The sequence below is a fragment of the Drosophila obscura genome, unplaced genomic scaffold (genome assembly GCF_018151105.1).
Source record: "Drosophila obscura isolate BZ-5 IFL unplaced genomic scaffold, ASM1815110v1 contig_208, whole genome shotgun sequence".
Taxonomy (NCBI): Eukaryota; Metazoa; Arthropoda; class Insecta; order Diptera; family Drosophilidae; genus Drosophila; species Drosophila obscura.
In genome coordinates, this window is record NW_024542799.1 from 3,079,751 (window position 1) to 3,100,010 (window position 20,260).

Here is a 20,260-nt window from a genome sequence, read left to right on the forward strand (position 1 = left end):
GAGTAAAAGTGGCAAAGTGGCAAGTGGCAAGGTCGCAGCTCCATGGGGAAATCACTGTGGTTTTTGCTGTTGGCTCTACAGCTCAGTCATGGCATTAAGGTAGAGATGCCCGTGGCCACGCTGCAGGAGGTACTGGTGCCCAGCAACAACACTTCGAGTCCGCCTGTGTATCGCGTGTCCAGGCCAGCGCCCAAGCAGCCGGAGAAGCGAGTACCCACGCATCTGCAGGACATCATGCCACATCCAGGCTATGTGGATGATGATGCGGGAGATGTGATCAGGATCATCGAACCGCCGCAGCACTTCCAGCAGCTGAAGCGCCTCCGTCAGCGCCAGCCACTGGGCACTCCCGCTGTCGTCTGGGAGCAGCCACGCAAACTTAGCAGCAATCGAACGCCGGCACAGCCACGCCCACAGCTACCCACAGGCGATCTCCTCACACAGGAGACGCAGAACATGCCCCTGGCCAATAGCAAAAGCAACAGCAACAGCAACAGCAATAACCTGCAACTTCCCATGGAGATACTGGCCTCTGTGAGGAAGACAGAACGTCTGCTGCATCGACAGCGGCAGAAGCAGCTGCCTCTGGGGATGCGACAGCGCCACATTCAGCGGCAGTCGCACACGCTTATTGCCCAGAAATCCATGGAGCAGCAGCTCTACCAGCGGGGTCAGCAGCAGCGCCTGCGAGCGGTACTCAGCCGGAACCAGCAGGAGCACAAGCGATCAAAGCGCATGAAGCGGGAGACCCAGAGCGCCAAGGGCAGTGGCGCCTACGATGTGCAGCAGGGTCTGAAGTTGGTGGCGCACATTGGGGATTTGCTGCGGAATGCCACGCTGTATCTACCCGACGACGGAGAGGCGGAGAGGACAAAGCAGCCCAATGAGGTGAAGAAGTCAACGGCGTGCAGTGGCAATGCAACCACCAACTGCGACAGTCGACGACGTCGCCAAAGGCTGTTCAAGCCAACCAAAACAGCGGAGAAGCAGAGGGAGAGACTGAGGGAGAGGCGTCGCAACTTCCGCAATGAGGCAACATCAACGACAACAACAACAACGACAAAGCAACCAGAAACAACAACAACTACAAAAACTACAGTCAAATCAGCAGCAACAGCAGCAACAGCAGCAGCATTGAGTGGCAATTCAACAACTTCCGCCACTCCGTTGGCCAGTCGCCTGGTAAATTCACGTAAATCACCAAACAATAATAAGCGCAATGGTGGATCGGTGGCCCGCAGCGATGATTCCATACTTTATGCGGACATAATGACAAATATACGGCAACTGTGGCAGGAGCAAGATGAACTCCTTGGGGCAGCACCACCCCAGTTCATTGCACCCGGTCAGGTGCCGAACAACACGGACTATCGCGCTCTGGATGTGTACCTTAAGGAGCTCGCAGAGCTGTCCAAGCGATTGCCCACAGTGGCGCCCATCACTGGACTGAATCGTGAGGAGCTGGAGCGGGTTACGCCCACGCCCAGCTGGTATCTGATCAACCATGAGGGTAAGATCTATGAGACGCGGCTGGACAGCGAAACGAAGCCCTCATCGACGCTCTTCCATCGCTTTCCCGACATGCCCAATGGCGATGACAGTGTGGACTCCACCCTGGATCTGGAGTAGAATGCCCTGAGTAGTTTTTTTTTGTATGTAATTTATTTATCTAGTTGTAAGTTAGACGAAATAAAGAGAGAGAACCTTTCCCGAGACCTTTGGATGCTCTGTCAGCTCTTTCAATGCCACTGGGCAGGGGGGTATGGGATTCTTGCTAACCAGCCAAGCATTTAATTCAACTAATTACATTGAGAGCCCAGCAGTCACAAGTTCTTGGCTAATGCGGCAATTTAGATAAGGCCCAAACTGGCAATTAGCCAGTCGGTGGGGCGCCGCCCCTACCCGCTCTCAAGACCCGCCAACGTGCGAAACGCATTGTCTGAAGCCCTGACCCCGCCTAACATGCAAAACTTGTGTGTGAGAAAAACTCTACGTATTTTCGGCCAGCGGGCAAATATACATACACGTAAGTAGCCCCCAATTGAGGAAGCAAGTGCCACGAAAGGGGAAGAGTCCATATGTACACTCAGAGAATAGAAAACGCACACAAATGTAAATTAAATATTTGGTTTTTAAATTTTAAAAATATGAAAATTAATTAGAGTTCACTACATGCATTTAAGTATATTAAAAAGTCTTTAATTTATTTATTAATTTATTTTTATTAATTTAATTTTATTAATTTAATTAATTATTTAATTTAAATAGGAAAAAAATGTAATTTATTTGATTTGAATATGAAATATTTGTATTTTAAATACGAAATTTATTGATTCGTATTTTAAATATGAAATGTATTTCATTCAAATATTTGAATATTAATGGTAAGATTTTTTGTTTACAATTTCCACTCTTTCGGTGCAAATCTATTAGTATAAATTTTGTAAATCTCAGTGCTGCCATTTTCTCTGGGTGTATTTTAGGTCATCAAGTGACGGAGAATAGCGATAGAAATATATACGTACATACGTGCCCCACAATTGAGGAAGGAAGTGCGACGCGACAAAGGGTAAGAGGTAGCGTAGACATATGGTAATTGACGTGACCTTTCTTACACAAATTCCACTAGAAATGGATCTCTGCTAGAATTTGGCTCTTCCCTCACGCAGCTCCATTTAAGTTCGTGACCAATTTTATGGGAACTCCGGGGTTGGCTTTTGGGGCAATTCTCTGGTTTAATTTTTCATTTCCAGCTTCATTTTTGGCTAGACTTTTTTTTCAATTTGGAACTGATGCTCTTTTTTATGGATTTAGAATGTTGTCCAGCCACTTTGACAGCAGATGCTTAATTTATAGAGAGCGTGTGTTTAGTTTGCTCTGTTTTTTATGATTATTATTGGTGGCGGTGTGGGTTGGCGGGGCAAGCAAATAAATTAAAGTGGAAAGGAGTCGCTCAGCTCCGCTCGACATTATGTAAGCAAATGTTTCGTTGGCAATTTTTCGATTTGGGAGATGGAACTTTAAGCCAAAAGAAAAGAAGGTTATGCTCTGCCCCATTGCGACATTGACCCCACTGGAACACAGAGTGGAATAAGGGGCGGGGGATGCAGAGAAGGGGCTGGCTGGCTGGATGGCCAAGAGTGGGTGGGTGGCTGCTGGTAAGCTGGTAAAACAAGCAAACATAAGTTGGGGCCCAAAGCATTGTAATTAGTAGTCGGTCATGCAAGAAATAGAAGCCTCCTTCTCCCCTCTGGGTGCTCCCCGCTTCATTGATACTCGGAGCGGGGCATACTCGTTGAGCGGTGGCCGGCAGCTGCGGGGGTGGTGGGGTGGTGCATTGTTAGAAGCACACGCAGCCTGGAGTCGCCCAAATTGGAGAGGGGGAGGTAACCGTTTTTCATTCAGACAATTGTTTTGTCGCTGCGCATTGATGGCAGCCGCCGCCGCGTTGCAAGAATCGCGTTTTTTTGTTGGCCATTATAAAAGCCCGATGTAAGTTTCCAGCGTCAGTCATTCAGTTGCTGTAAGCCCCAAGTGGCATTTCCACCAAATCCGCCAGAGAGAAAAACTTAAACCCCCATCAAGATGTTCCAGCTGAGATCTGTTTGCCTGCTGCTTGCCTTTGCCCTCATTGCCCTGTTCCTGTGTGGCACGGAGGCCCTGCCGCGGCCACAGGAGGAGCGCGACGAGGGCGGTGACCTGGAGGCTGGCGCCGCTGCTGTCGAGGCGGAGGAGAAGGATCTGGAGGGTGCCTCCTCCCTCGGCTATGGCTACTACTCGTCGCCCTATCTGGGCGGATATTACGGCGGTGGCTACTGGCCGCACTACAGCGGCGGCTACTACGGATTAGGTGGTTACGGCGGTGGTTTGGGTAAGTGGGTTCACGGGGCAGAGAGTGCCACAGCTACAATTACTCTGATGTGTGTTCTCTCTCAATCTCCGCAGGCTATCCCTACTACGGCGGCTATTATGGACATCATCATCATGGCGGCTATGGACACTACTTTTAAGGGGGAGCTGAGTTCCCTTCCAGCCTCAATAGAGATTTAGCAGCAGCACCACTTAGACAGCATCACCAGGCACTAGCTTCAATAGAGCAATAGCAACAGAGTGAAAGAGAGAGATATAGAGATACATTGTATAGCAAAAATATAGAGAGAGGCACTAGCCTCAATAGCCGCACGATGCGTTCTTGACCGGATCGCAGAGCCAAACCGATTAATTGCACCTGCTCTCAGATGGGCAAGGATAATTGCTTCAATTAAGCAACAAAACAAATAAATAAATAAAAGTTATACTTTGTACAAAATGAATGCCACATGAATGAATTTTGTGGCCAAATCGAGAACTCAACCCGACGACTACCGTTGATTGTTGCCACTTTTGGTTCTATTTTTTTTATGCCCCCATCGTTAAACAAATGCCAGGGAGCAGTGTTCGAACGCATAAAATCCCAGCGAGTAATTTGCAATTCAAATTGGCTCCCATCCAAGCATTAGTTTTATATCATTCGCTCAATCTAATTAAGGTTTTATTTTTTAAGCAACCAAATTAACTGTACAAATTGCTAAGAATTTGTTTAAAGTCTGGCCATTACAGCAACCAAATGTCGGGGTTTTTCTATGACTTCTGCGGCTGAACGCTGCGTATGCGTAATTTACGAGTAGCCCAGCCAACAAATGGTCCGCTGGCTCCGAGCATTTCCATTGTGTAAGCCAATTGTCTGCTCAATTTCTAAAAACACATACAGACTTGGACTGGCAGCAGCCAGACGTCGAAAACAATTTGTCTTGATCGGATTTTGACAAGGCAACAATCGGATATTGGAAGTGTCAGCGGCTCATCGCCTCGGAAAGGTCACGGAAGTGATGGACAATGGACATCCAAAGATTAACGGCTGGCCAACGTCTGCTAGCTGCTGGCTGCTGGCTATCCGGTGGCTATGGTGCCACAATAATCGTTTGAATTCACAGCGGATTTCGATTTCTGCATAAATTTTACCGTAAGGTTAAGGCAGTAGCCAAGAATTGACCTCTTTATCAATAGAGTTCATCTCTCTTTGGCTTATAAATGTCGAAAATCAAGAACGTTTTCAATTCCATTCATCGCTTTGTGTTCCATCTTTATTCGATGGCCAGAGATTTGCATGATATTTTTTGGTGTGGACAATAATGGCATTAAATTGGCTATTAAATTATCGTTTAGCATTTCATTGTGGAGTTCCGAAGCGTGACCAAGCTCAAAATATTTGCCTCCAACGATTATTATTTATTCATCAATTTTGTGATTTAGCCATCTCACTGGCCTCCTCTTCGCTATTGAAGTGAGTCACTTGAGGTCGAAAATTAATTAAATCGTTACCCAAATAGACACGAAACTTGTTTTAATTAGAGTTTTGGGCGACTTCTGTTTCTGTTTATTTTGGTAAATAAATTAAGCCCGAATGTCTCGCCGAGTCCGGTCCCGACATTTATTGCACTTTCTCACAGTCTGGCCATAAATTGCTTGGATCTTTAGATCATTTCGCTTTCATTACTCAGCAGTGGGTCCTAAGCCTGATATAAGCCAGATGAATTGGCCAACTGATTGATAAATCTTTTATTGTTTGTTGTCTGTCTCTCTCTCTCTCTCTCTCTGTCTCTCGCTGAAAATTGGCTTTTAAATTGGTGAAAAATTATTTTTAATTTAAACTGGAAAAACTTCACTGAAATTCACTTTTCAATTGTCTTCTTTGTTGTGGTTGCCGCCTGCCGCCTGAGATATTTATTGTACGTATTTTTTTGTGTGATTGTTTCTGTCTATCTGTCTGTCTTTCATTCAATTTTTGGGGGCAGTGGATACTTGAGTTCAAGTGCACAAGCACCGAACAGTGAGGCAAATTATGTTAAAATTTTTATGAATTTCATTTGAAGTTTGTGGAGCAGAAATTGGTTGGATATATTGAACTTTATGCCACCGTGGATAGTGACTATATTTTTCTTTAATTATGTAAAACAGAAACTGAACTAGTAATTTGATTTGTATTTTGTATCCCCCGTACCGAGTATTTGTTTGTTCAGCCATGCGTGGGCTGGGGCTGCTTTATATCTCAATTAGATGCTAAGACGATCATCATTAGTGAGTGAGTGTGGCAATTGCATTCATAACGCACTCAGCACTGCCTCAGATGCGGGAATAATTTAAATTGTCGTAAATTATCAATCTATATGCCAGGGGCAATAACAGACACAGACTTAAAGGGGCTTAAAGGTGTCGTTTCGCAAGCTGCTGGCTGCTGCCTGCTGGCTGCTGCCTGCTGGCTGAGAAGTTCCTGCTGCGACAGGTTCGTGTCTTAAGTCTTTCGTCTTTCGTGGAATTATCATGTCAGTCACGTATGCGGTCGAGCAACAATCGACGAGGCTCCCAGTCCCGGAATCTCTCTCTGCTCTAGGGAGCGGCTTGCCACCAAGGACGCTGCGGCTTGGACGCACTTGAACTCCGCCTGGATCCCGCAATCCTGGCGAGCTGACCCTCAAATTTGGCCATTGAACTGGCATCAAAACTCGTTTTCGGTTATCTCTCTTGTCTCTCTATTTTTGTGGCAGCTGCTGCTGGTTGCTGCGGCTTTTGTGGTTGAGGCAGGCCAGAGGAGTGCCGAGCGGAGCGGAATGGCTTTGTGTCCGATTGTAATGGTAAGCATTTTGCATACCAAAGGCATTAAATCTTTTCGGACCTGACCTTGCACAAAATCTGATCTTCATGTAGGTGAACAGAGGGGCCGCCACAGGGAGCTGCTGCTCTTGGTTGTGTATCTGTGTGGCATGCTCGACTTGGCAGCCACGGAGAGTGGCAAGGGCAATCAATTGTGGGCGCTCCGAGGAGAACTCCATTTCGCTTCGCTCCAAATGCATCCGACCAGAACCGTGCCCAAATAGATATAGAATACATTTATTTATATATATGTATGTAGCTTTTTCTTTTCTTGGAGGGAGACTGCTCTGCTCATTATTTAATTTCCAGCCAAGCTATTTAATTAGCTGTTAACTTCCGCAACATTTGCGCCAAAAGAATGCCACAAGATACAACAACAAAACTCTCATCACATCCACCTATCCAATCCATGAACGTGTACGAGTATGGCAGAATGGTATCCGTATCCATTGTGGGTGCGTTCAACAAGCTGAAAGTGATTTATGAACTCATGCTGCGAGAGGAACAGTCTATGAGGAACTCCTATGAGTGCCATACGTATTTATGGCAATTGTTTCGATTTTGATTTCGATTTGCTATGCTATTTTAGGCTTTAATTAAAGCGCTTAGCGGCGGCGCCTCCGATCCAGTACTGGGAACAAGGAAGCCACAACGCACAATAGACTCAGCGCCCAAAAGTAAGTCAGAATAATTTCCATTATTTGCAGCCAGAAGTGCTGACAGGAAGTTCTCATCTCCCCTCGGTTCTAGCCATGAATTATTGGCCAGGTTTTCGTGGGGAGCAACAGGGCCAACGAAGTGGAACAACCGTCACCGATTTAGAAAGGCAAAATCCTGTGGCTGTGGCTGTGCCTGTGCTCGAGTCTGTGCCCGAGTCTGTGCCCCTAAGGTCACACATTCTCGATTCTCGATTCGATCGGTTCCAGAACCAGTTCTCTCGTTCGCTTCCTCCTTTGTAACAGGATCAGGGTCCAGACACACTCACACAGTCACCATGTGTTGGCCATTAAGCGTCTGATCTGCGGCCTGTTCTCAGTTGATGCCGCAGCGACCTTGGGCACAAGAGTGCAAAAAATCTTTTCAGATGTTTCATCGTCTCGGACTCGTACTCGGACTGTCTGTGTGTGTAGGTTGTAATTAACTTGAACTTGTTATGGTTGCCGGTTTCACTTGCGATACGCCGCCCCGTTGTACAGCGGTTAGCTTTATGACCGAAAAAAAAAAAATTGTGTGTTGTGTTTAATGCAAAATCAACCAACGCCCCGATCCATCTCTCCCTTCACCAGCTAATCGCTCCGAAAGTTGCTATAAATTTGTCAGTTAAATTCATTATGGGATCAATGGGATGTCGCATTGTCACAGAATGCAATTAGATATTGATGAATGCTGCCTTTTGTGGGAGTGAGGGTGTTGTCACTATGCTGGAGAGAGGGAGAGTACTTTGATTTTGTTGTAGAGTTTGTGCACAGCTAATGCAAGCCCAAAGAGAGAAAAGAGAACAGAAAAGCTAACTAAGAACCTAAACTATAGCTAAAAATAGTTAGAGCTTCTAGCGTGAAATAAAAAAAATAGAAAAAAAAAACAACTATGGCATATTTTGCATATTTTCGCTAGCAAAATTATATATTATTAATTCTGGCTATCAATTATTTTAAGCCCACCAATTAAAGAGTATAACAAATTGTGGCATGTGTCAAATCTCGGCCTGCTTTCATTTTTCATATTTAATTATTTATTTATTTGCGAATATTTTGTATCAGTTCGATTTACACAACTGCTAAGGCTTTTGAGACTTGAGGCTCTGGGGTTTAATGAACTGTTGTCGGATTTGTTGTTGTTGTTATTTTCGGTGAAAACCATTGAGGGCTGCTGAATCACCTGCTGATTTGTGTTGTTGCGGCTGTGGTCGCTGCTGTTGGTATTATGAGTGTTTACCTTGCGGTTGTCGTTGTGTCTCTGACGACGAATCATTTGTATGCCATGGGCGAAATTGTCACAGCGAGAAATGCATAAAAACTTCCAACCCGAACTATATTATTTATGGATCAAGCGGTGTGTGAATTTCAACCAGGTTCTAGCCCGGCACCAGGCACATCCTAGTTGCAGCTGCTGTAATAGTCCCACACGTTGCCGTGCCCCCACCCTGCACCCATGCAAATAGCGTAGCAGCCACTTAAAATTGTGCAATAAAAAGCTTAAAATTCTCGAGTATTTCCCCCCTACGCTGCATTCGTGTTATTATTAGATTTCAGTGCTAAGCCCCGCTTAGGCAAATAGAATTTCCAGTTCTCTATGAAACAGAACTTCCAGCGGAAACTGAACTCCAGATCATCTGTGTGGCATGTGGGGCTCTGACTTATCTGCTGATCGGCTGCCCAGCTTTTAATTATCGGCTGGCAATAAACGATTTTTGGTTCGAGTTGTTAATGGCATTTCATTATGATTGTTGTGTGGCTGGCTGCAAAAACATAGTTTTTGAAAGTTGAAATACTTGACGCGAATCAAACAGCATCCAAATGGGATGTACAACCAACCACAGCATCTTCCGGTTTTGTTTTCGATTTATGATTATTATTCATAATTGAATTTCTATTTGTTGACGAGCAGTGAACACCAGACACGACCCGCATCTTTTCTGTTGCCTCTTTGTTGCCATTGTTTTGTGTTTGCTTGCAGGGTCTATTTTATAGAGTTCACTTTAATGGAAACTGTTCGTTGATCGATTGCCTAATTTGTCAGCCCAAAGGATAAGTATGGAGTTTCAACATTAATTAGCCATTAAAAGCGGCACGAACAAGGTTTACCCCACACCACCCCCCACCCTAACCAAATCATGAAAGGGTGCAGTGCCAATTGATTGATGAAACTCTAACATTTCACACTGCGTTTATTCTTTTCCCCCTGACTACCCCCGTGCCCCATTCCAGCGGGGCAGCCAAGGTCATTCACCGAACCTAAATGAAACCAAAAACTGAAATCACTTCCAGCTTTGATTTGGGTGTTCTTTTTGGCACTCTTCGTTCGATATTCGTTCGATATCAGGGTCAGATCTCAAACCCACTTCAAAACAGTAGCCAAACCTGCAAAGCAAACATCAATGCTACGAGTATTTTTATGCTCTTGCACAAAGGGTATTAATCATGCCCATGGAATTGCACGAGATTTAAATTAACAATCATGTGGAATATGTAGTTGATTTTTCTGCTAAATTTTCTGCTAAATTTTAGATATATTTCTGCATTTCCTTTGTTGTATTTTCCTACATTTTTAGCTCTCCATTAGCCCAGAAAAACTCCACAGCGCTCTGCTCCATATATTTTCATCGTTTGCTATGTAAAGTGCTCAAGGTCATTTCCATAGCTAATTTTGGCACATAATTATGGCAATTTGGAGCTTCTTCTGCAGATCATAAAACACAAAGTTTGCTCAGAGCTCTTAGACCAACGACAACGACAACGCCAACGCAGCAATTATGGGTGGAGGAGGAGGTGGAGTAACTTTAATATCGATTAGCAGCCTAGGGCCCGGCTAAGTGTTAACAGACACGAAACAGTTCCATCTACAGGTGGTCTACAGTTCCCCCCTTCAGGCCAGACAGGGCTCTCAGCACTCGCTCTCGCTACTGCTGCTGCTGTTGCTGCTGCACTGCGCATGCGTAACCGTAGACGGCGAGCCGAGCGGCGTCGTCGTCTTTTGCGTCGGCGCCGGCGCAGAGGTCGCTCTTATAAATAGTCTGTGCGTCGGCGCAGCTTTTGTTATTTGAACTTCAAATTTGCTCGAGTTCGCATCGTCGTCGTTGAGTCGCCAGCGAAACGCGCGCGTTTTCTTAGCGTTTCCTGCAGCCTCAAACCTCCGCCCGTTGCGCGTTTTGTGTGTGATTTTTGCTTACAAGTGGGTAGCCGTTGGCCATAAACAGACTGAACAGCTTATATAGAACATTCGCTGATGAAGGCAGTTGTAAACGTACAGAAATATATTTTAGGTGCTGACGCAAGTGCCTGAGCGAGTTGTGGAGCCGAACCCGTACGCGTTCTTGCATCACGAATTGAGAATGAAGATGGTGAGTTGAGTGTTCGAGATCTACAAAAAAAAAAAAAAGTGTGCACCATATGCATGTGTACACCGTACATATATGTATGAACAATCAAGACATAACCATAAAAGATGTCAAGATGCCAGGGGCTAGAATCCATCCCAGAAATATTCACTCACACTTTGTTTCGAGGTGCAGTTGCAGTGCCAGTGCCAGTGGCAGTTGCAGTGGCAGTGGCTGTTGCTGTTGCCGTGGCAGCTGCTGGCCCGGCCTGGCCTGGCACTGGCATCCCATGAGGTTGTCTGTCAAACAAAATTGCCCAACTCTAGCGACGGAATGGAGTTTCGAAGAGCGACAGCGTAAAACAAACAACGCCAAAAACAGCAAATCAAGTGGAGGAGTCGTCGCATGGGTAAATTTGCATAAATGGCGCTACAATTGAAGAAAATCGGTACAAGTACAAATACAAATAACAGCAAAAAAGCAAAACAGAAAACAGCTGGCAGCCATCTCAAGAGAGACCTGCCGCAACGGCAAATGCATTGACTGCGACTGCGACTCCAACTCCAACTCCAGCTTGAAATCTCATTCCGCTGGCTGACTCACTCGAGGGCGATTCCGACTCCAAAAAGCTGTGACCGGATACGCTCATAAATGCGCCCTGGCCCCGCCCCATCAGCCACCCTTCGATGCTCTTCACGCATGCGCGTGTTCGTTCTGGACAAGAGATTTGGCAATCGGTGGATCGGTGGTGCGCATGCGCAACCACCGCTTTAAGGCTAAGGCCTGAACCGAGCGCATTAAGCGGAGTCGTCGCTTGAATGACTCAAAGCGCGCCAAGAACCACACAGCCAGTGTCAGAGCCAGTGTTGGGCAACTCCAATTAACGTCAGCCAGCCACGGACAGACAGACAGACAGATTTTCAGCCAAGGTCGCGTTCCGCATAGACCACATACTCATATCTGTGTGGTGTATATTATGTGTTTTTTTTTATGGGATTTCACACGCCTCAATTGTGACAATTAACGCCCCGCCCCATTTGTCGCCCAAATTTTTCCGCCTTGGAGCCAGCCTAATGCTTTGTGTGTGTGTGACTTGACAAGATTCGAGAGATTCTCTGCTGGCTGGCATGCTCCAAATTGCGAGCGCACCTCCACCTCACCCACTTTACACGCGGCAGGTTAGGTAATGCCCCACAGAATTATGCCACTTGAGATGACGCGGCACTTTTGGGCACTAAACATTTTTGTAATGGGGCGACGGGCGACGCTTTAATTACGGGTGTTTGTTATGAAATTATCAATTAAGGTCAAGCAGGAAAACGGATATACTCGCACAAACAATATTCTTTTGTATAAATCCATGTTTAATTTGGATTAAGACTTGTGTGGTGATGTCCGCACTGCCTTTTGTGGCACATTCTATACTAGATTTTAACAACAACTCTCGGCTACGCCTCTGCCCTGGCTTTAAGAAAGAATTATTCATGTTATGCGACACCGACACCTGAGTCACAGGCCATAAAAAAGCAACTCGCGCACAAAACTTAATTGGGTTCTGACTTTAATGGACATCACAGTTGTCAACTAAATAGCAAAGCAAAACAACCATCAAATATATGTGTATTATATTCGGTTTTAGCAAGAACTAGTTCTGGGGTGGGGTAAATCTGATTCTTGCCCCTCGGAGTGTTGCAAGTCTCAAGATGATTGGCAAATCCGCTAAAAATTAAGGCCCGACAGGCTGACAAGCAGATTGAGTGAATGAGTTGAATGGAGTGCCTGTCGAGTGGCATTTTTCCATAACCATTTATCAAAAAAAAAAAAAGGAGAGACTCACAAAAAACTAGAATCAAAATGTGTAAGAAGAATATTGCGTGGGAGGCTTGAAACTATTTCCATTCTGATTGAGAGATGCGCTGTTGGCTCTCATCTAATCTCGGCTCTTGGCTTCTTTTCGTTGTTGCTGGCTGCTGGCCATTGTTTCTATTCAATTAAAGTTTGGCTTTTATTTTAATGGGCCGCGACTTTAACGACTTTGACTTGAAGCGCACTCGGCGCAAAACCTTAAATGCCGCTTAAGAATGCGGCTTTTTGTTGTTCTTTGTGTGTGTCTGTTGTGTAGTTTTTATTTCGCCCAGATTTATGTGTTTCAATTTGAGAAAAATGGAATTCCGGGTACCAGTTCCAAAGATTGACGTTTGCAAAGGTTCTCTCCGTCTCTCTGTATTCCTCAGTCTCTCAATTAGTTCGCAGCAAATTGATAGACGCACATTTACATAGTTCCAAATGGCAGAAACTATTTCTAATTTAATTTTAGCATCTCTTGGGGGTTTATCGAACCGGTTGCCGTGACTTTCACATTAAGCTCCAGCTCCAGTATTTCATTCGAATCCGCAGGCCATTAACACTTTGGCGACTACTCCTCGTATTTAGAACTTTTCACGACAACAAACTAGCCAAGTGGCCAATGTCGAGTGGCAGATGCGTTGACCTTGACTCTGTGAGCAGATCGGCTGCGGGAGTGTTGGCTGGGGGCCAGCTAATAGTTGAGTTGAGATCTCACCATGCGGGTTGGGTCTGTGCTCTGCTCATAATTAATTAACAAATCGCCATCGGGGTCGACAATTATCGTTGAAAAATGCGTTTAAGCGCTTTCAACTTGCTAATCAATAATGTGCGTAAAGAGCCTTGCCTTCGTAGAGCGTGACCCAATTGGCAGCCGCCGTCGAAGTCGCAGTCGCATTCGAGGCAAAGCCAAGCCAATTGATTTGCCAAAAACCGATCGGGTGTCAAAAGAGCTGACTGTTGGTGGCGTCTCTCACACGGCCATTTGCCAAATTATATGCGGAAATTTTCGACGCTACCAGCGACACTGAAAGACGGCTAAATTGCCCATAAACGGCCCAGAGCCCAGGGCCCACGTAAATGTCAGTCCACGCAGATAAATATAAACATAAATGTCCAAGATTTGATTTAAGATCATTAAGGTATTCGACAGCCAATTGATTTGTGTTATCCAACTCGCTCTCCATCTTTGCAGCAACATCGACTACTCTGCCTGGCTCTAATCGCCCTCAGTTCCTCTGCCCTGGCACAGGTAAGTGGATGCCGCCGCATCGAATCCACAAGATACTCAAGAGAAATATCTACACATAAATTCACAGGAATACGGAGGATACGACTATCCAGTACCGAAGGTTTCCTTTACGGATGGATACTCCTATCCCAAGCCGGCAATACCGTTCCCCCCGCCAGCACCCAAAGTGAGCAGCGGATATTCGTATCCAAAGCCATTGGTGCCATTCCAACCGGAACAGCCGAAGTATAGGCCGCCGGTGCAGCAGATCATTCCACAGGAGCCGAAACTGGTGCAGGGATACTCCTATCCGAAGCCAGCGGTGCCATTCCCACCTCCGACGCAGCCGCAGAACCGAGTGACGACAGCAGGATACGTTTATCCCACGCCATCCATTCCCTTCCCACCACCACCACCCAGCAATCCTCCACCACAGCCGAAGCAGGGCTACGAGTATCCCAAACCCAGCATCCCATTCCCACCTCCCACTCTCCCGCCCCAGAAATACTTGCCTCCTGTGACGACTGCGAGTCCTCCAGTGCCCAAGTACCTGCCTCCGCCTCAGCAGAAGCAGGGATACGATTATCCCAAGCCAGCCATTCCGTTCCCACCTCCGACGAATCCACCGCAGAAATACTTGCCACCAGTGACGCCTACGAAGCCTCCACAGCCGAAATACTTGCCACCTGCCATCAAACCAACACTCCCACCCCAGCCGAAGTACCTGCCGCCCCCACCTCAACCGAAACAAGGCTATGAGTACCCGAAACCAATCGTTCCATTCCCACCACCAACGAATCCACCACCACAGGTCAAACAAGGGTACGACTATCCTAAGCCAGCCATTCCATTCCCACCGCCCACCAATCCCCCGCAGAAATACCTACCTCCCGTTGTCCCAACCAAACCACCGCAACCTAAGTACTTGCCTCCTGTCAAGCCCACCAACCCACCACAGCCGAAATACCTCCCACCTCCTCCTCCGCCACCTCCTCAGCCGAAACAGGGTTATGAGTATCCCAAGCCCGCCGTTCCATTCCCACCACCGCAGAAATACTTGCCACCTGCTACCACACAGCCACCCCAGCCCAAATACTTGCCGCCCGTTCAACCCACTTTCCCGCCGCAGCCTAAATATCTGCCACCTCCGCAAGTGAAACAGGGATACGATTATCCCAAGCCCGCCATTCCATTCCCACCTCCCACGAATCCACCACAGAAATATTTACCTCCTCCCGTGAGCACAGCTCCACCTCCACCCCCACCACCGAAGTACTTGCCCCCAATTAGGCCAACAAACCCACCGCAGCCCAAGTACCTGCCACCTGTCCAACCAACCAGTCCACCGCAGCCCAAGTACCTGCCACCTCCTCAGCCCAAACAGGGCTATGAGTATCCCAAGCCAGCCATCCCATTCCCTCCTCCCACTAATCCCCCACAGAAGTACTTGCCACCCGTTAGGGTAACCCTGCCCCCACAGCCCAAGTACTTGCCTCCCGTACAGACAACCCTCCCACCACAGCCTAAGTATCTGCCGCCCCCGCAGCCCAAACAGGGCTACGAGTACCCCAAACCCGCAATTCCCTTCCCTCCTCCCACGAATCCACCTCAGATATACTTGCCACCCATCACCACCACCACCACCACACCTGCACCACAACCACCCAAGTACCTGCCACCCCCGCAACCCAAACAGGGTTATGAGTATCCCAAGCCAGCCATCCCATTTCCTCCACCCACCAATCCTCCACAGAAATACCTTCCTCCCGTTGTGCCCACCAGTCCACCACAGCCCAAGTACCTCCCCCCACCCCAGCCGAAGCAGGGATACGAATATCCCACGCCAGTCATTCCCTTCCCGCCGCCCGCACCCAAGACAGATGGTTACTCCTATCCCAAGCCAGCGATCGCCTTTGATTTCTGATCCCTCATCCGTCGCTCCCCAGCCCACACAATACCCAAATCACTGATCAAATGACACGATTGCCTCTGTGTGCGCATAGTGATCCTTAGGAACGTACGAAATTGAATATTTGTAATTAACTGTAATAATTTAATTTAATATGTACCTAATTTTTAATGATATACCAGGGTCCTGCCCGCGAACTCTACGATCGAACTTAGTCATTAAAATATGTTTATTAAATTTATGTTTTAAAGATTACGCAGCGCTGCCGAAATTAAACGACCTATGTGAATGTTAATCGTGTTTATTTGAACTTTGGGATTGGGACTTTGGGATAAAATTTTGGCACGCACCTGCATAGCTAGATTTTAGCAATAACAAATAAACAATAAATATAGCTTACCTACAAGTATTCATTTATGATTCTCCACTTTTATCTGAATGCATTTTGCCGCGCTCGAATTTCGTCATTTGGCCGACCGAAGTCATTTTGCGCATAAATATGTACACGTAAATAGATTTGGAAAGAGCAATACCCACGATATTTGCATATTTTGATCAAGAGCAAGTGCCACATGTGAGAGCGCGGACATATTTCGAGATTTTGAATGCCTCACCTTACACTATTATACACTTGCGAGAGGACGCACATTCCTTCTTCTTCCTTCTCTTCATGCTTGCGGCTAGCGCCTTTTTACATGAATAACCGAGAGAGAGAGAGAGAGAAGGAAAAAACTTCGCGCCTTTTTTGTCTATTTTTCACACATGCACATACACAACAACGCACATTTTGCAAATAAAAAAACAAAAACAAAACACTGATGTGCTTCTCTTGCACATATTTGCGTAGATTTTACACAGCAAATCTGCATTTTAAATGCCATTTGCCACATTGCTCGCCGCCGCACTTAGTTCACCGACTTTCTCGCGCTCGTATTGGAATTTTGGTACCATTTTTATGTTTATTCAGTTCTACACAAATGGGCGACAATTGTCCTGTTTGATTTCGTTTGGTTACATGATCTTTGCCAATGTTAGTGTGTGCAAAAAAAATGCAAAAGAGACTCTTAGTATTAGACATATTTGAACTAATGGTGAATGCAGCCCCCACTCCCGCACAAAACTGTTCCACTACTGTCAAGTGGTCTCTCATCAAACGCACAAACCTTCGCTCTCTTGGAGTTGGAGAGGGAGAACAAAAATAGGAGAAACAAATGTCAAATTCCAATGAGAGAGCAATTAGGAAGAAAAGGAAAAAAGGAAGAGCATGGAACTCGCACCGCTCTCACACGTTAATTTTTTCAGCCGGTCCAAGCGCGCGCTTTTAGTTCAGCTCCGCGATTCGGGTCGCGAAAAACGGGAAAAGTATACAAAATCCAACGGCTAAAGTAGTGGTGCAGTGTGGTAGTACAAATAGTGGCGTAGTGCAGTGATTAAAAAAAAAAATTATCCAAATATTGTGTTTTATTGCAAGGAAAAGCTTCTGATCAAGAGCGGCGGGCCGTCGGCAAAATGGCATACAAAAGGCAGAGCGGCGAAGAAAAATAAGGAAACAAGTGAAAGTGAAGTGTAACTAGTGCGTTATTAATTTAATATTCAAAATATAAAACTATTCTATACATCTATTTTTTTTTGCGTTTGGTCACATGATCTCTGTCAATGTGTGTGTGGTTTGTGTGTGCAAAAAATGCAAAATGTACAGACTCTTAGTTTTGTCCCTTTCCCACTCCATCAAGCAATACGCGTTACAGCTAGGAAGCAAAGCAACAAGGAAGGAGCGAGTTGTTAGCGTGCCGACGCTCTCTAATCTCAAGTGTTGCATTGTAGGGTGAGGCATTCCAAATCTTGGTGATCTGACTCTCTCTCGTTGGTGTGTCAGCTTGAACTTCAGTCCTGTTGGGGCCTCACCTTATATTAATATACCCAACATTTTTTCGAATCCCTTTGCGTGTGCGTGTGCGTTTGCGTTTTCGATATCGTTGGTTCGCGATGTTACGTAGTCTAATTGTCCCGCTTCTTCTTTTGACGTAATATCGTCGGCTTCTTAATTTTGCGTGAGAAGAACAGCAAATACAGCAAGTAAATGGTAGTTCCACAAGATTATGTTCCAAAAGGTAAGAGAGGGAAGGGAAGGGTATGTTTCCTGTTTTTCTATACTCTTCTACGAACCCACAGATCCATCGAATTGTTATTAAATCTCGCGTATTCCAGGGTTTGGTTTTGATGGCCACTGCCAATAGCGGGAGTCATGGATACCGTAATAATAACGCCAGTGCTAATCTTCACATTGCACTATGGGGAAAATTCCCATTTTTCGGGTATTTAGTCATTTTCTCAAAGTATTAAAATTGATTGTTTTTTTTTGGTAACATATTAAGAAAACTTCAAACTATAAAGTCCAATACCAAAAATGTTTATATAACATAGCACTGTTAAGTCTAACAGCTGTTAAAGTCAGCTGTTGCTGTAGAAAAGCACTTGCTTTAAGATTGCAATATTTTTGCAGCCTATTTTCAAAATGCCACTATTCACACGCGAAACATTCTTTTTGTGAAATTTAAAAAGGATAGCAATTACACGGGTTTTAACTTTGTAATGGTTGTACTAATACTTTGTAGTTGTGCGTGTTCTATTAATATTTTGTAAAAGTAGGAAACGTTCTCAAAGCACATTTCTTGGAAATATATTTCAAGTTCGTGGAGACATATAAAAAAAGTATTAGCGTTGACAAGTGTACGTCCAATTGTATGTCGTAGAGCTTATAATTTTGATTTAAAGGCAGTTTGTCTAAATGCACACTTTTGCGCACTATCTCCGCAAATTAATTTTTTGCAGCGGACTTCAAGTTTTCAAACGCGCAGCTGTTTGATGTATGGCGCAAGGAAAAAGGCAAATGCAATCAAAAAAATGCGATTCTGGATTTTTTTAGGAAGAGATTTAATAAAAACATTCATGTTTTAAAACATGTGCTATATTTAAAGAGTAAAAGTCAAATTGTGTGCCGAAACTTGAATGCCAAATGGAAAAAATGCATGCGGAACAAAAAATATTTTGAAAAAATCATTAAAATTGGTTAATGAGCACAACAAAATTATACAAAAGCGACTCAAATAGGAACAATAATCGACAAATTGGTCATCCAAAGTTGGCTTACTTGTTAAAGGGGTAGGAGCTAAAAAAACAAGCAGCAGCTCTATCAAAAACTCAAGAGCAATGTCTCTTTGTTGATTCAAGCAGCAAGCATAAAGGCCTTTCCCTTCCCATCGATTTTTAAATCCTCTTATTATGTGAAATTTAAGGCCCATATCAAACTTTTGAGGATTTCGAAGATGAATTAAGAAATAACTAAGAAAATGTCTATCAATATTAACTATTGTTCCTTTAGCTCCTGAATTTCATAAAAATGAAGTTTTTCCAAAAGTAAAACTTTATTTTTATGTATAAAGGAGTATTATAGTCAATAAATATTAATAAAAATATTCCAATTTTTACTATTATTAAAAAAAAAATTTGTTTTTTTTTTAATTTGTGGGCGGTAACACGCCTACTTTTTCCCATAATGTTTCTAGGGGTGTACATAACAATAATCAAAAAACCGCATCGAAAAATCTTGCTTAGTTTAGAAGTTATTAATTAATACCCGAAAAATTGGAATTTTCCCCATAGTGCATTGGTAGCTCTCCGTCTGCTAGTTATGCTGAGCGGCAGAAGTAAGTATGCAATATTATTTGTTTTTCTGTTATCATGTTACCAAGAATATATTCGAATCGATAGGGTTGCCATTGACTTTTAATTTGATATTCAGCATTCACGAAGGTCCGAAAAGTATGCCTTGTTTTTTATAATAATTAAAACGTGTGTTACCAACAAGGTTGCCGCAGGCGGCTTTGAACTTGAAGCAGCTCCTAAGCCAATAATGCACCTGCATAAATTAAAATAAACTTGTGATTCATTAAACTAGTTTCCGCTTCATCGACTTGAACCACTTTGATTATCTTTTGCTGCCGGTAATCTTCTTGTTGTTGCTTGACGACAGAATTCTATTGTTATATTTCTCTCAATTCGTAATTAATACAAATCTTTAGTTTTAATAGGTTTTACTTTTTATTTTCCGGTTTTTGCTTTTCGTTGCTTAGAAAGTAATCAACTTTGGGAATATATTTAAAGATTTTAATTTATGAAGAACCCGAAAATCTAAACTTGATTTGGCTGGGTTTGCTTAGGCATCAGATATCTGTGCGTCAATATCTGTGGCGTCAGACGAGGCGACGAGTTCCCCGCATTGGCCTCTTGGATAACGACCACTGCCGATCCTCTCCAAAGTACCAAATCTTTTTCAAAGAAAATGTAGTAATAAGATGCCGATAGCCTATTAATTTACAATACAAGTATTTCTAATATGGATTTCAGGTGGCTTTTCGCTCTTCGAGTTCCATGCCAACCGAGAGAGTGGCAAGCCGCACGACTCGTGTAGGGCATTAGACAACTCAAACACTTTGAAAAATATAATTTATAAGGCAAAGCAAGCAAAAGTAGTCGAGACATCGACTGC

The 20,260-nt window shown here is 44.7% G+C and overlaps 3 protein-coding genes across 3 annotated transcripts; all 3 read left to right on the forward strand.

Annotated features, from left to right (window-relative positions):
- The first annotated feature begins 105 nt into the window (after positions 1-105).
- LOC111074770 (probable serine/threonine-protein kinase MARK-A) lies at positions 106-1,637 on the forward strand. Its single transcript, XM_022367706.2, has one exon. The coding sequence runs from the start codon at positions 106-108 to the stop codon at positions 1,627-1,629; it is 1,524 nt and encodes a 507-aa protein (XP_022223398.2). The 3' UTR covers positions 1,630-1,637.
- Positions 1,638-3,543: 1,906 nt separating this feature from the next.
- Positions 3,544-4,209, forward strand: LOC111074783 (glycine and tyrosine-rich protein). Its single transcript, XM_022367719.2, has 2 exons — positions 3,544-3,871; positions 3,946-4,209. The coding sequence occupies exons 1-2, from the start codon at positions 3,586-3,588 to the stop codon at positions 4,008-4,010; spliced, it is 351 nt and encodes a 116-aa protein (XP_022223411.1). The 5' UTR covers positions 3,544-3,585; the 3' UTR covers positions 4,011-4,209.
- Positions 4,210-10,460: 6,251 nt separating this feature from the next.
- Positions 10,461-16,006, forward strand: LOC111074748 (extensin-1). The gene is made up of 4 exons (XM_022367663.2): positions 10,461-10,581; positions 10,673-10,750; positions 13,767-13,823; positions 13,891-16,006. The coding sequence occupies exons 2-4, from the start codon at positions 10,742-10,744 to the stop codon at positions 15,724-15,726; spliced, it is 1,902 nt and encodes a 633-aa protein (XP_022223355.2). The 5' UTR covers positions 10,461-10,581; positions 10,673-10,741; the 3' UTR covers positions 15,727-16,006.
- Positions 16,007-20,260: the final 4,254 nt, after the last annotated feature.